This window comes from Callionymus lyra, chromosome 6, assembly GCF_982586985.1.
Source record: "Callionymus lyra chromosome 6, fCalLyr1.hap1.1, whole genome shotgun sequence".
Taxonomy (NCBI): domain Eukaryota; kingdom Metazoa; phylum Chordata; class Actinopteri; order Syngnathiformes; family Callionymidae; genus Callionymus; species Callionymus lyra.
The window spans coordinates 25,576,476-25,590,419 of NC_141823.1; the positions used below are offsets into that span (position 1 = coordinate 25,576,476).

The 13,944-nt window shown below is 38.9% G+C and overlaps 1 protein-coding gene across 8 annotated transcripts in view; it reads right to left on the reverse strand.

Annotated features, from left to right (window-relative positions):
• The window catches only part of madd (MAP-kinase activating death domain), a 35,318-nt gene that overhangs the window by 3,554 nt on the left and 17,820 nt on the right, over positions 1-13,944 (reverse strand). For 3 of the 8 annotated variants that reach the window (XM_087794442.1, XM_087794441.1, XM_087794443.1), the window contains 18 exons: positions 12,490-12,598; positions 12,229-12,415; positions 11,684-11,834; positions 11,269-11,472; positions 10,109-10,159; positions 8,931-9,031; positions 8,760-8,843; positions 8,296-8,454; positions 7,809-7,929; positions 6,004-6,066; positions 5,485-5,605; positions 5,311-5,416; positions 5,136-5,246; positions 4,964-5,071; positions 4,729-4,893; positions 4,576-4,648; positions 3,729-3,835; positions 996-1,065 (listed from right to left, as the gene is read on the reverse strand). In XM_087794442.1, coding sequence (XP_087650568.1) covers positions 996-1,065; positions 3,729-3,835; positions 4,576-4,648; positions 4,729-4,893; positions 4,964-5,071; positions 5,136-5,246; positions 5,311-5,416; positions 5,485-5,605; positions 6,004-6,066; positions 7,809-7,929; positions 8,296-8,454; positions 8,760-8,843; positions 8,931-9,031; positions 10,109-10,159; positions 11,269-11,472; positions 11,684-11,834; positions 12,229-12,415; positions 12,490-12,598 — 2,091 coding nt within the window. Of the gene's footprint in view, positions 1-995; positions 1,066-3,728; positions 3,836-4,575; positions 4,649-4,728; positions 4,894-4,963; positions 5,072-5,135; positions 5,247-5,310; positions 5,417-5,484; positions 5,606-6,003; positions 6,067-7,808; positions 7,930-8,295; positions 8,455-8,759; positions 8,844-8,930; positions 9,032-10,108; positions 10,160-11,268; positions 11,473-11,683; positions 11,835-12,228; positions 12,416-12,489; positions 12,599-13,623; positions 13,684-13,944 lie in introns of all 8 variants that reach the window. The other 5 variants (XM_087794440.1, XM_087794444.1, XM_087794448.1 and 2 more) reach the window with 5 other exon arrangements.

A 13,944-nucleotide genomic window follows, 5' to 3' on the forward strand; every position in this document is an offset into this window, starting at 1 on the left:
ACCGTCCAGGAGCGGACGGAGCTCGGAAATGAGAAGCGAGTGATGGAGGAAGCGAGAGGACGACTCGAGGGAGGAGGGGAGGGGGAGAGGAAGAGGAGGAGGAGCAGTGGATGAGTGGAAGGATGACGTGTGTGTGCAGAAGAAGTCTGAGTAAGAAAGGTGACAAAGACTTTACCTGCTGGAGAATGAAGGTTTTCATAGTGGCAAAGATGAGGGCAACATTACAAAAGCAGCACAGAGACACGACAGTAACCCAGCTCCAGCTTCTGCTGACACTCATCACATACTCTACACTTTAAACGGCTGAAAAGTACATTTTTCATAAAATTAGGTGCTTGTATTACTTGATTATATACCACTCATGATGTAGCTCACACCAGTGAATGAGATCTAAGCTAATGAACGATAGTTTTGATCCCTTTTTTTCAATAAACATAAATCAGAAATGAAGCGACACCACAGTTCCCTAATAAACCGACAGAGCCGAGTTATTGCTATGAAGCTATAAGACATACCGACGGTTATTGAACTGAACAATAATGAAAAGCATTTCTGTGTTTATAATCTTGAATAACCTAAATTTTATTTGAAAATTCACCTTCAAGAGCAGCCATGGAAGCTCAAGAAAATTCTTTTTTTGTTTGTTTGTTTAACCGAAAAAGTGATTTTGAGCAAAAATGAAATTTAAGAACGAGTGTGAATCAACTTTTCTATCACAAGGTGGCTGCTACACTTCAGTAACAGTCGCTTTAAATGCTAAATTAAAATGTTTATTTTTCAGCTTGATCATGCTATCAAGAGTCTGGTGGATCATATCACTGGTGACGTCTATTACACCTGAACCCTGCAGTTAAAACTGACCTCCCTGTGTTACCGTTAAATAAAATATGATTTATAAAGCGTTAAGGACGGTGGGTTTCATGTCTATCGTCTCCGGGAAGCTGAGTTACTGTTGTGCCGAGTACAGGCCGAGAATCAGTAGATGGTGTAATTACCAAATTCCTCCAGGACAAAGACTCCCTTCACTGTATTGCACTTTTTAATGTGACTCAGCTCTATGAAAACCTAAAAACAAACAAAACAAACAAACAAAAACAAGACAGAACATTATTAACTCAACAACACTGGATGAAAGTTAACACTTCATAGTCAAAAATGTTAAACTTGTTCTAGTCATCATGAGGAAAAGAACAAAAAAAGAAGAAGGACTAGCACATGGGTTGCAAGCTTTCAACATCTACAAAAAAAAAAAGAAAAGGAAAAGAAAAAGAGACTGCGAAGTTTCCATGAGCAGAGGCAGACATGGGCGGCTAGTCCGGGATGTTTTTGTGCGTCAATAAAAAGTATCGAAATAACAATTCTAGTCGGTGAGTACGGCCCATAGAATGCGTACATGGAAGTTTCATACACGAATGTGGACAAAGACAGAAAAGTAGAATTGCTGCGACAGTCAAAAGAAAAAAGGACAAAAAGAAACCCAAGAAGATGTCACTGCTAACAAAGCAAACACAGCAGAGGTTGTGTACCTTCCGCTCCTTGCAGGGGGAGAGAGCATGGGAGAGAAATGGTTTGGATTATTATCGGACAGAAGAGCACAAACACTCAACGACACTCGGAGCGGGCGCTAGCGGGCGGGAGGTCCCGGCACGAGAATCGCGTCTGGCTGCCACACCTGTCGGCCTCGAGGGGGTTAAGAAGTTGTGGACTAGAGTGGGTTCACCTTTTGAGTTCCTGGACTTTAACCATGTCAGAGCCCTCCATGCCTCCTCCTCCAGCAACAAGGGGCCGGCACCAACGCCGCTCGCTCACACAGCAGCACAGACACATGACGGCGAGCTCACAGACGGACACTGAGCTCCGGCTACACTGAGGGACGCAGGCCCGGCTACACACCGGCTACGATGTTACACACTGATCCCACCGCGGGCTGCAGGACGGGCCTCCAGTGGATTGAAACAAAAATCATAGGAAACACAACAAAAACTTTGTCGTACTAAAACTAAAAAAAAAATGTATCGTTTAGAATAAATATATTATTTCCTTAATGCTGCTGTGACAATCAAAGTTTCATCTGTGTAGATATCTTAAATTAATTTAGATTAGATGAGTAATGATTTCTCATTTTCTAAAGAAAACAAGTAATAAAAGCGTGAATTAAAGTTTAAAAAAGAAGGGAATCATTTTTAATCCCCCTTTAATGGTTGAAGTTCAATGGAAGCGATACTTGACAAGAAGTCATAATAATAAAAAAGTTTTAGTAGTAGTAATAAATTCCTTGTTTAAATTAAAAAAAAATGTAAGTATAAACATCTCATTGAAAATGAAAAGATGACGTTATTCTATGTTAATCTTTTTATCCTTTTCGTTGTCATTTCCTTTGATTAATGTTCTTTATGTTTACACTTTGTCATCTCTTTGCACTTTTTATTTGCACTTTCTTATTGCTTTTATGAAACTATCGTCTGCTGTGAACTGGAAACCCAATTTCCTGATGGAGATCTGTAGAGGGATTAATAAAGTCTATAATAATAATAATAATAATAATAATCTAAAATATATCTATCATTTTTACAGCGTTCCAAAATATTCTACGTAAAAAAAGGTATTAAATTATTGTTATTACCATTTTCTTCTCTTCATTGTTGTCTTTATAAAATCATTAAATAAATAACATAAAAAACCCATAGTAATAGAATTAAGTAAATAAATAAAATGTGAGTCAGTAAAATAAGGTATTTACCTCGCCTAGATGTTGATGTTTTCAAAATAAACAATTCAAAATTGGACATTTAAATTGATAGTTTAATAGTAATAGTAATAGAAGATAGTAAAATTGTCACTATTTTTCTCCTCACCCTCACGTCGACTAAGGGTTGGGATTATTTTCAGAGTGATCGGAGGCAGAAATGTCCATATGACAGTTGTGACCGAAGCTAACTTTTCCTAGTCCAAAAAAGACATTTTAAAACGATCAGTGTAAATCTCACGATCCTTATATCGAGGCTTCAAAATTATAGGCACATTATAGACGAGCAGTATGAAGGTATTTGGATGTATTTAAGTGAGTCTTTTTTGTACGAAAAAGGAGAGGGTAAGGTTTTGCGACAAGGAACAGATTACACTGAAAATAACCCCAAAGTTAACCTTTAGTCAACATGAGGGTGAGTAGAAAATGAGTGACTATCACTATCAACTATCGCTTTGACCATTAAATCTGCCAGAAAAAGAAACTCTGAAGGTTAAAGATCTCTCAGAAACACTTTCTGAATTTAACACTGCACTCCATCTATTACCACCTCTCACTCTTCAGATCAACATGCTTCAGCTCTAGGCAGTGATGTAAACAGGAATTCTGAAATTATCATAGATTATTCATGAAGCTCCTTCGCACACAAACACACACACACACAACACAACACAACGCAAGGTTCGAGGAGCACAGACGCTTGAAAATATAGAACAAATGTCTCAATAGTCACATTTGTAGCAAACACACAACTTAAAACAGAAAAGGCAAATCGAAAAAAAAGCAAAAGCACAAACAAGACTTCTCTGTTTACGGGGGAGAATGAGGTGATGTTCTGGACTAGTCACTGATTTGAAAATGACGGTGAGAAATGAAATGACACAAACAGGAAGGACGAGCAGGAAGGATGACGTCTGAGCCATGATGGGTGATTTTTGGTTTCCATGCCCTGGTGAGAGAAGAGGAGGCAGCAACTTCTCACCTGGCTGTGCATAAACTTGAGGTTGATTCCCTCCAGTGTGACCTGCAGAAGCCCCCCCTCACCACTCTTCATGTCCTGTACTGGGAATTCACCACCCAGTTCTGGACCTGCAGGAGGAACACGCCATGTTAAACCATGTTTCAGGACATTATGGTGAGTCATGAAACATTTTCATAAACATCCATGTTTTTGCTTAGATTGTTCTTAAATGTTAAGTCGTTTGATTTGTTAAAATAACATTTTTTTCTTCATTTGTTGCTTGAATTGTTTGTCATTTCTCATATTTAAAACCTTTATGTCAACATTATTTCTTTTTTGTTGTTGTGTGTTTTTAAGGCCTCTTACAATGACGGGAAAACAATTTCAATCAATCAATAAAGTTCTACCTACAACAAAAAACAGCACAATATTGACGCTTATTATTTTAGAGTTGCCGAAATTTTACCAATGCTCTAACTACAAGTCCCATAATGCAATGGAAAAGTGGAAGCTCTGTTATAAGGGAAGTGGAATTATGGGATTTATTGTGATTAGTTTATCAGAGTGATCACTTCTTTGATATGAAGTATCGGGGTGAAAACGGTAACAGTAACAACCTGAAGGGAAAATTGATTGGTCTTGTGAATCTTATATTAAAACCCTATAAATGATGTTTTATTTTATTTCCAAATGATTTAGACTAAAGAACAGCACAACATTCGTGTAACAAATACATCACCATGTAAAGAACTAAAGCTGTATCTTTTCAAAACAATACATTTTTCTTTATACTAAATATAAACTTTATAATAAATATAATATCCGTTGATTTGACAGACTCATAAATTTAAGGTAAAAAAAAACCTACCTGGTTTGATGCTTTGTTGTCGGGCTGCAGCTTTTTCCATGCTGTCTTTGACACAGTAGTACAGTTCACGACACTAGAAAATTGATTAAAAGACTGTTTTAATAACAATATAACAAGTAAAACCAAAACTATATCAACAAATTCTTCTCAGACCTTTTTGGTATAAAACTTGTTGAGTTGCGTCTCCTGGCCGTTGCGCCTCCACAGACACAGGACCTTGGTTTTGGGACAGTAGGTCATGTTGATGAGCTTCTCGTACCACCAGCGCTCGTACACTGTGCCGATGTTGCTGCGCAGGACGATGCAGTCGTCGCACACCTGAGATCACAGCGAGTCACTCACGGCTTCACGCGCACCAGAGAAGAAGAAGTCTCGGTCGAACATCTACCTCCATGAAGAAGATGTCTCCTGTGGTATCCGTCCCGGCGTGGACGACAAATGTTTGCTTTTTGATGTGACGACTCCCACAGGGCCGGATGGAGAGCTCGCGTCCGTTCTACAAGTAGAGTCATGACTTTAACTCTTCGCTGCCAGTTAAAAAATCAGGTAAAAATAAGTACCAAATTATTCAATTTATCCAACAGTTCGTTGATCTCTTGGCTGTAAGTGAGGCCGATGTGCGACTTTCCCATCAGACGCCTGACTTTTTTCCTCACGTCGTTTTTCGTCACCTGAAGAAAAGTGTGTGAGCGGGTGTGCAAGACATGTAACATGACATCAAAAAGAGCCTCTTACTTTCATCATGAGCATGTAAGCTACCATGTTGTGCAGCAGTGTAGCCAGCAGCTTGTCCTCATCATCCTCCAGACGTTTGCGGTCATGATCTCCCAACGACAGATACCTGTCATGGTTTAACAGAAGATATTAGCATGTATTTCAACCACATGTGAGCTCACCTGCCAGCACTACCTTTCGATCATCTCCTGTGGGCCCTGGTCCATCCCCATCCCCTCTCGCTCCAACATGACAGCATCCAAGTAGGCATCCTCCCAGAACTGAACCTGGTCCCACAACGTTGAGCGCTCCTTACCTGAAGAGGCAAACAAAGAGGATGAGGTCAAGAAGAAGAGACAGAAACAGACAAACAACTCATTCAAAGGTTTCACATGCTTTTGAAATACATGCTGACATAAAAAGGAAGTTCATTATATGTTTAAGGAACACACAAAAACATTTTATTCCTATTATAAATTCAATATCATATTGAGACTAGCGACATACTAATATCTAATGAAAATGATCAAAACAATTGATCATTGTCAAATAAATGTCTTCACCGAGAAGTGCAACCCTGTTTCCCAGCAAGCTCTTTGATCATGTCCATAAAAAAGAAAACGCTTAATATTAAAAAAGTGTTGACATGCAGCTCATTGACAAAACGGAAAAAGGATAAATCCAAAGATGGCACAACCAAGACATAAGGCCTACTTAGAGAAAAGGTTTCCATGGCAGCATCTTCTAGTTGATCCCAGACGGAGCTCTTATCGCGGCCTGGAAGAATTCCCCGGGAGAAGCAGCAGGAGGAGAAGCAGTGAAAGCAGTAGGTGGTTAGAGGCAGAGAAGTGAGTGGAATTAACAACGTTCAAATTAGAAAAGGCCCCACGAGAGATTAAGGAGGACAAACAAAACGTGTCACAAACATAGATACTGCCCCATTTATTAGAGACAAACACACACAACTCTTGACGCAAACACCAACAATAGTAACTTTGCAAACGATGAGAGCATTTCTCGTGAAGAGGGATGAATTTTTCCCCTCATAAACGTGTCAACACCTGGATAAGCAGGTTAGATTCGTCCACCACTGCGTAATGTCTTAATACTCGAATTATGCTCAATATTTACCTCTGTTAATATTTACTTTGAAAATGAAGGAATGGATTAAAGACAAATGGTACTAGAAAAACATTATTCATTTTGTAGTTTTCCACAACCATCTGGATCTACAAATCGGTTGAAGGATTTGTCAGTGTGTTACAGCTGCAGCACAAGCTCCACTAACTTTCTTCCTTGTTGTGAAAGCATGTTCCACTACCCTACTGCCACCTTCTTATTTAAGTCGACTAGGGCTACAATGAGCTTCGAAAGACAGAAAGAGAATCCAATGTCTACAAATGATTTTTCCAATCAGTGCCCAGTTACACGGCTAGAAAATAAAAATATATATATACATCCTAACAGAACTGTTTTCATAAGAGCCATCTGCTAACATCTTTGGCCTTCCTTTTTACACATCTTCAACAACCAACCATTGTAATTCTAAGCTTACGTACAGCATCTCCATTTCCTAATTTTACAGTCAGGTGAGTCACCTTTAACCTAAAAGCTGCTTCATATGCATTCCTTTGTGTTATTTCCATCGTAAGGGTGTACATGATGTGCTCTTCAGACTTGCTCTTGTACTCCCTGCACAAGCGCCTCCTGGAGGCTGCAAAGATTAGCCACGTTGTTCTATAAGCCACAGGGTTTAAAGCGTGTGAAAGACGGTGGTGCCTTAAGTCCAGAAATGACAACGTATGCATGAATTCAAATTAGTATATGGGTATAAATTGGTGGCTAGACGAAGTCTGCGTTCATTCAAGCAAAAAATGATTTTATTTAAAAAATTTTTAGAATCCCTTATTAGTCCCGCGAGGGGAAATTCAACCATTCACACATACTGATGTGATTAGGCATGCACACTTTAATGATTCATTTATTTTTATTTATTTAATTGTTATGCTTTTTTTTTTTAATCTTCAATCAAATTTGACAAACTGTTTTGTTCTGAAAGCTGTTTTATGCTACAACAAGTCATTTAAGACCGCAATGCATGCAACATGCAGTTCTATAACGTACTAATCTTCACTGTGTGTTTTCTTACAGTAGTTGTCAAACTTTTACTTTACTTTTCATTGACTTGACATGTTGCAGCACGTTCTTAAGAGAATAAAATGTTAATGTGTAGTGTACAAATTGGTGTGTGTGTGTGTATACCTTGCACAAGAACCACCAGCTATCTAACGCCCACCCAAAGCCATCTACTTTCCCTCGAGATCTCTCTATTTTACCGCCTCCACGCTTTTTGGGGTTTAGTTATGCAACAGCAAGCCACCTGCTGCTACTATGATCCCACTCAGTTTCTCATTTTTATTCCATAATCATTTTCACCGTTTTCAATACTAAATTCTACTTCCTCGTCTATGAAAACAATATTATTTACTTCACTAAAATACAAGAAGAGGACACCGTACCCAGGAGGCCTTCACAAAGATAGATTCTCATGCTGAGATCCTCCAGCGGCTGAGAAGGAGGCCCCTTCGCCATCGCAGGTACATTTTCTTTCAAGCCTGGTTTCCGAGTGTGAGTCTTCCCCTGTGGATGAATATGATGAATATTAACCATGACCTTTTCTGTCTCGCTAATTTAGCTCCACACATGAGGCTGACAGCTCCTCTATAACAGATAACGCTTCACTTTCAGTGTCTTGTTAATCTTCAGCATCTTAATTGTTCAAATATTCTAATCCATTTACATTTTCTGCTAGTTAAAAGTCCAAAAACGTGATACTGAGAATACTGCCAAACAAAAGCTAAAAATGTAAACAATACTTAAAGATTAATGGCTACAAACATTTGAAAATCGATGGAAAGTGAATGTATGATGATTGCTGACTTGGCTACAACAGGCTTCAAATAAAATTGATAGTCAAATGTATTGTAATAAATCAAATGAACTTACAAAAACTGCGCTGGTGGCTGGATTGGTTTCAATCTCACTGTCTGACAGTGTCCCTCTTGACAAGTTCAGATGAGCAAGTTGTCTTCCACCGAGTCCGTCTCCTGCAGTACTGCTCAGATCACTGTCAGCACCCAGAGTTTCTCCTGAACTATTGCTTATCTGAAGGGGTAAAACCGAAAACATTCAAAAAATTTAAAACATCAAATACCCTCTTTTCGTTTAAACTTTTACCTTGATCGCCAACTTATTATCGGAAATCTTGTTTCCCTTATTAAAGTGCTTTTATGCATTAAGTATAATGTTTTTTTATTTTTTCATGCATGAATAATTTCCATTAAAAAAAATAAGGATAAAACCGGTCTACTCTTGAATTGTGTTTAATTGCATCATACCATTAAAAAACATACTTTCAAATATGAATTTATGAGTCATTAAATACGATCTCAGAGTTGGTCGTGCCCTACCACTGTGCTGGCCTCTGAATCCTGGCTGGTACTCCTCGTCAGGATCGGAGGCTCTGAGCTCGTCACAGACTCTGTGTCGCTCTTCTGTGAAGACACCGGATTTATCGATTCATTTGAGATGTTTTCCATACATCATCGTTAACAAACACATGATCAAAATCATGAACACACCTGAGATCCACTCACGCTGAGGCCACTGTCAGAGCTGATCTGGGACTTCTTCTCCTCTGCATCCGTCACTTGGGGGCGCTGCTGCTTTGCTCCGTCAGACCCTGAAGAACAAAACAACTCTCAGTTCTGTTTCCCCCTTTCTTGATGTTCTCTTACCTTTTCCCAGAGTCTCTAGATTCGAGAGCCACCAGCCCATAGCAACAAGGACAGTGCGTCATCTTAATATATATATAATATAACCCACAAATGAAGCAGAACTGTGTAGAATGTATCCCTTGATCCAACATTACTTCTCACTCAAATTATGTTGGCCTCATAAGAAAGGATGCCTATCGTCTTCTCTTCATTTTTTTTTAACCGTTTCCGATGCTTACACATTGATAAGTGGACAATCAAATAGCTTTCGAAATAGCAGACATGTACATAGAGAAGGGGCAAGCACACAGTGCAGAATACATCAGAAATAAATTAAAAATCATAACAAAATTGCAGCGCTGGACATCAAATCTCAGCCAATGTGGCTCAGTTCCATTAGAGACAGACAGACACAGGCAGTTAGGCATGCAGACAAACTGATGGACAGTTAAGAGGCACTTCCTTTATATTCGAAGAGATTTTCTTTTTTTTAACAGTTGTAACCAGCAAATTGTTTTGGTTTTTCAAAGGAATCAATAACTAAATAAATTAAAGAAGACTGCATTCAATATTTATGGTGTTTATACTGAGATTTGAATACAATCTCAGTAAAACCCATCTAATTATCCTTATTCTAAAAATATATATAAATAAAGTATTATTTAGAACAACTCTATCAAAGCTCACTAAATAAAGATGCAAAAGCACTTAAAAAAAAAAGTTTTTGCAATAATCCAAGTGAAAAATGATCACCGAGAGGGATAAAATATCTTAGTCAAGGTAATGAAGGTTGCATCTTAAGTTCACATCAACAATTGAAGAAAAGGTTGTTTTTAATTTAGGGTTCCCCTAAACAACCTTCAATCATTTTTCTCCTTGTAAAATGTTACCTTATGTTGTATAATATATCGTTCACGAGTTCTTTCATATTTCTGAAGAGAGAATGTTCAGAAGCATCTCTTTAAACTGAGCTCAAGAGATAAGGGAAACAGTCGAACACCCTATCTTTCGTATTTCCATTCTCCATGTGTGTAGTCTCTTACTCTGTGGTTTTTCCATAGCTTTTTGCTTATCCTGGTGCTTGCTCCACAATTCTACCCAAGATGCATTGCAAGCAAGGAGAGAAAGACAGAGAGAGTCAGAGAGCAGATTGAAAAGGCATGTATGGTGGATGAGCATTGAAATCATAAAAAAACAAAACATTTGAAACTGTTATTTAAGAGTGGTTTGTAACGTTAGCATGTAGCTTGTATGGTATCGTTGCTACTGCAACATTACAACATGTGGAAGACTACGGAGCCCTGGAGAGCCACATGCTGACTTCAGATCACTGAAAGCTGGCTCTCAGGAGCAGTAGGGGTGCTTAAAGGGGATTATTCTTAAAGAAGCATGGGATGTGGTTGAGTGGCTCCCTAGCCAGCAGTTGAAATGGAGCAGTCGCAGAAGCTGGGATGCACGTCTCACAGCATTCTGTAGAATTGAGTGTGCAACTTGTAGGAGAAAGAAATGCAAGTAGGAGTCAGAGTGGTTCACCGCACAATTCCCCCGTATACAGAGCCAGCAGAAATCACAGAGTAGTTTCAATATGTTATTGTGTTGGTTCTTTTATTAAGAGAAGAAACCAAACGCTGTGCTGTGAACTTGTTTTGCTCACTGGGACTGTATACAGGGGAGTGATGAATCCCCCCTCCATGCTGAGAGCAAAAGGGAACTGCAATAATCTAAAGCGAGCCTCGGAGAAACCTGCAGTAAAGGCACAGATGAGGACCAATTTAATTCACGTGCTTCTTATTTTCCCTCGTCCACTACTGCAGATTTAGAAATCACTGTAGAAGACAAACAGGAACATGCATCTATGGTGCCCGGAGGTTTGACAGCAAGACTCCAAAAAACAGGGCAACAGAGGATTAAGAAAAGCCAAGACAAGCACAATCATGCTGGGATCAAGGGGAAATATTCCAAACATTTAAATATATACTTTGCAGTCAAATCCAGTATTTCTACTGATGGAATATATGGTCAGAATCTTTTATGCAAAATATTCGTGTTATGTAATAGGATTTTTTGTGCTTATTGCTGAGTGTGTGGAATATTTGTCTAGTAATGCCTAGATGAAAGGGGGGTCGGGGGGGTTCGTGGGTCTATGAGCTTTCACAGGATCACACGGTGCGCATGCAACCAAGGCAGGGGGTGGTGTACACACCGATCGAAGCAATAAAGTTTTCTTCATTCAGACTGCGGGTGTCAAAATGGCGAGTGCCTCTGCCCGTATTGTGGTGGGGTAGCTGTAGATGGGGAACGTTCAGAAGTCCCTGGGGTCGGGGGGGCTCAGTGCGACCCGTAGGACTCTCCTTACTTCCTGGACTGCCGGTACTGTCAGTTGGACTTCGCTTGCGTTTTTCGGGGTCTTACAATTCAACAAATCAGTGTAAAAAAATAATTCAACAAAAAACAGGAAGAGAGAAAAAAGGGTGTTAAGAGTTTCTCAGCATGCAGTTAAAAGACAAACAGAAAACAGAAGTTGGATTTTTTTTTTTTTTTCAATTATAGGCAACAAAGCTATAAACGTCTAGTTGGATGGATTTTCTTTCCTTATTTTTGATTGCACCAAAATGTACCTTTTGTTTGATAGTGAGTCCGTGCTATCTCCAATAAGCTGAAGACACTGGCCATTCCTCCCAGGCCGGCGTTAGTGTAGGAATGCTCCAAGCTTGACACTGTGCACTTCAAGATGTCCAACATTCCTTTGTACACCTTCCTGTTAACCTCCTGAAAACAAATAGAAAACAATTACAAACAAGCCACTGCTGGTACCTCTTTGGCAGAGGTGTCTTATTTGTAGCCCTGCTTTTTATGAGGAGGAAAATCAAGGGCGAAATGTAAAGAGAGTAACCAAGAGTTATCTCATTCAGAACTTGCAAATAGCAGCTTCTATATCTTCAACAAGACAATGTTTAGGAATTAGCATTGACACCTATCACGTCATAAAAATGTCATCAATTATATATATATATATATATATATATATATATTTAAGGTTTACAAATATATTACATTTGCTCAAAGGCTACAAATTAGGAATCATAGTTAAGACAATTATTATGGTGAAAGCTTAAAAATCACTTTCCGTACTCAAATAGGAATTCTTGATTAAGAATCTCACCACATCGCGTATAATCTCCTGTCGGGCATCCTCTTCTGACTGCACAGCTCGGTTCAGCTTACTCAGAACAAAAACGCGGAGCTGCTCGTTCTCAAGCAGGCGGCGCACTTTTTTCATGTTAAGCCAGCCGACTCCTTGTCCGTCAAGAACGCTCTGCACCACCTCTTTCAAAAACTGTTGGTTTTCACTACATCAAAAATAAAAAAGGATAGAAATTATTAAAATTATTGTCATGAACACAGTTTTGACAATGTTTTTTACCTGGTGTTGTTGACGCGACCTTGAGGGGACGGGGATTCTCTCTTCACAGTTTGACTGTGTTTGATCACGGAGGACTTTTGGTCTACAAGTGCTCGAGGCGCACGAGCTCCTGGCGGAAAAAGCCCAAAGCATGAAAAAGTGGGAGACGAAAGACGGTCTGAAAGTATGTCACTCGGGAGACAACTTGATGTGTGGAGGAAAGTTTAGGTTTTTATAAAAGTGCTTGAGTTATTGTTAAAGGGGTGTACAAACTTGGACTCTTTTTTATTATTGCAACTACAAGGGAATAGGACAAACTGAGGACATAATGAAAGACACACGCACACACACACACACACACATACACAAGGTGCTTTATAAGGTGGCTTCGTACATCAGTGAAAACTGTGTAGTGAAAAAGTGGCAGCAAACAATAACGTAATGCTGTATGGCTGAACGCTGATATGAAATAATTAAGTTTCACTGTCCATCACATCCACAGTTTCACCTTAAATCAGCAGTTTTCATATTTTGACCTTACAGATTTCTGAAAGTTAATATAGAATCGACATTTTGCTGCAAAAAGTCATCTATCTTGAAGCAAAGACCCCAAAAAAGGAGAAGAGAAATGAATATCTTTTACACAAAGAACTAATATTTATTACATTTTAAAGAGTTTGCTCATTCAAAGATATAGTGGGGGCTGGAACATTGCGAGTAGTTTTCTGTGCATGAAAATACTAAGAAAAACTCAAAATGAAGGCAAATAATACATATTGCAAACAAAAAAAGGGATGAAAATAATTTTAGTAAAAAAACTTGAAAAAAAACTATGAAAATGTAAAAATATTTTTTATTGTTAACTGGAGAATCTTTTATAGTTTAATAATGTTAATACATTAAAATAAATAATAAATAAAGGCTCTTTGCGTCTATAAATTATTTAATTGGTACATCCGTTACCCTGAATTCAAACTAAAAGCCAATGATAAAATCCCACTTAACAAAAGGAGACAACACAGTGAGCTGCACAACAGTGAATACTATTGGCTGTGAAATGACAAATGATAGAGTCAATGAGGAAATGATTGTGGATGATGTAGTCAGCTGGCTTTGAGAAGCATGCAGCTCACTCGACAAAAGGGCAGAACCCACCTTCTCCACTCCCCGGTCCGGCTTCAGTTATAATATCCATTAGAGAATTTAGACCAAATACTGCACACAAAACCCAGAATTAGTGCCGTGCAAAGAGTGGACAGAGAAGGGGACACCGGCCCAGACGCAACCAGTCTGAACATCAACCCCCCCAAAAGAAAAACAAGCATGCAAACTCAACAACCAAATTAAGGAATAAATGAAGAAAAACAAAAGTAAAGTGAGCAGCCAAAAGCATAATCTGTGGGTATTTTGGTTCAGGATTGTCAGTCAAAATAGTATTGCTGGACGAGATTAATAAAAGAACCCACCATGTAAAGT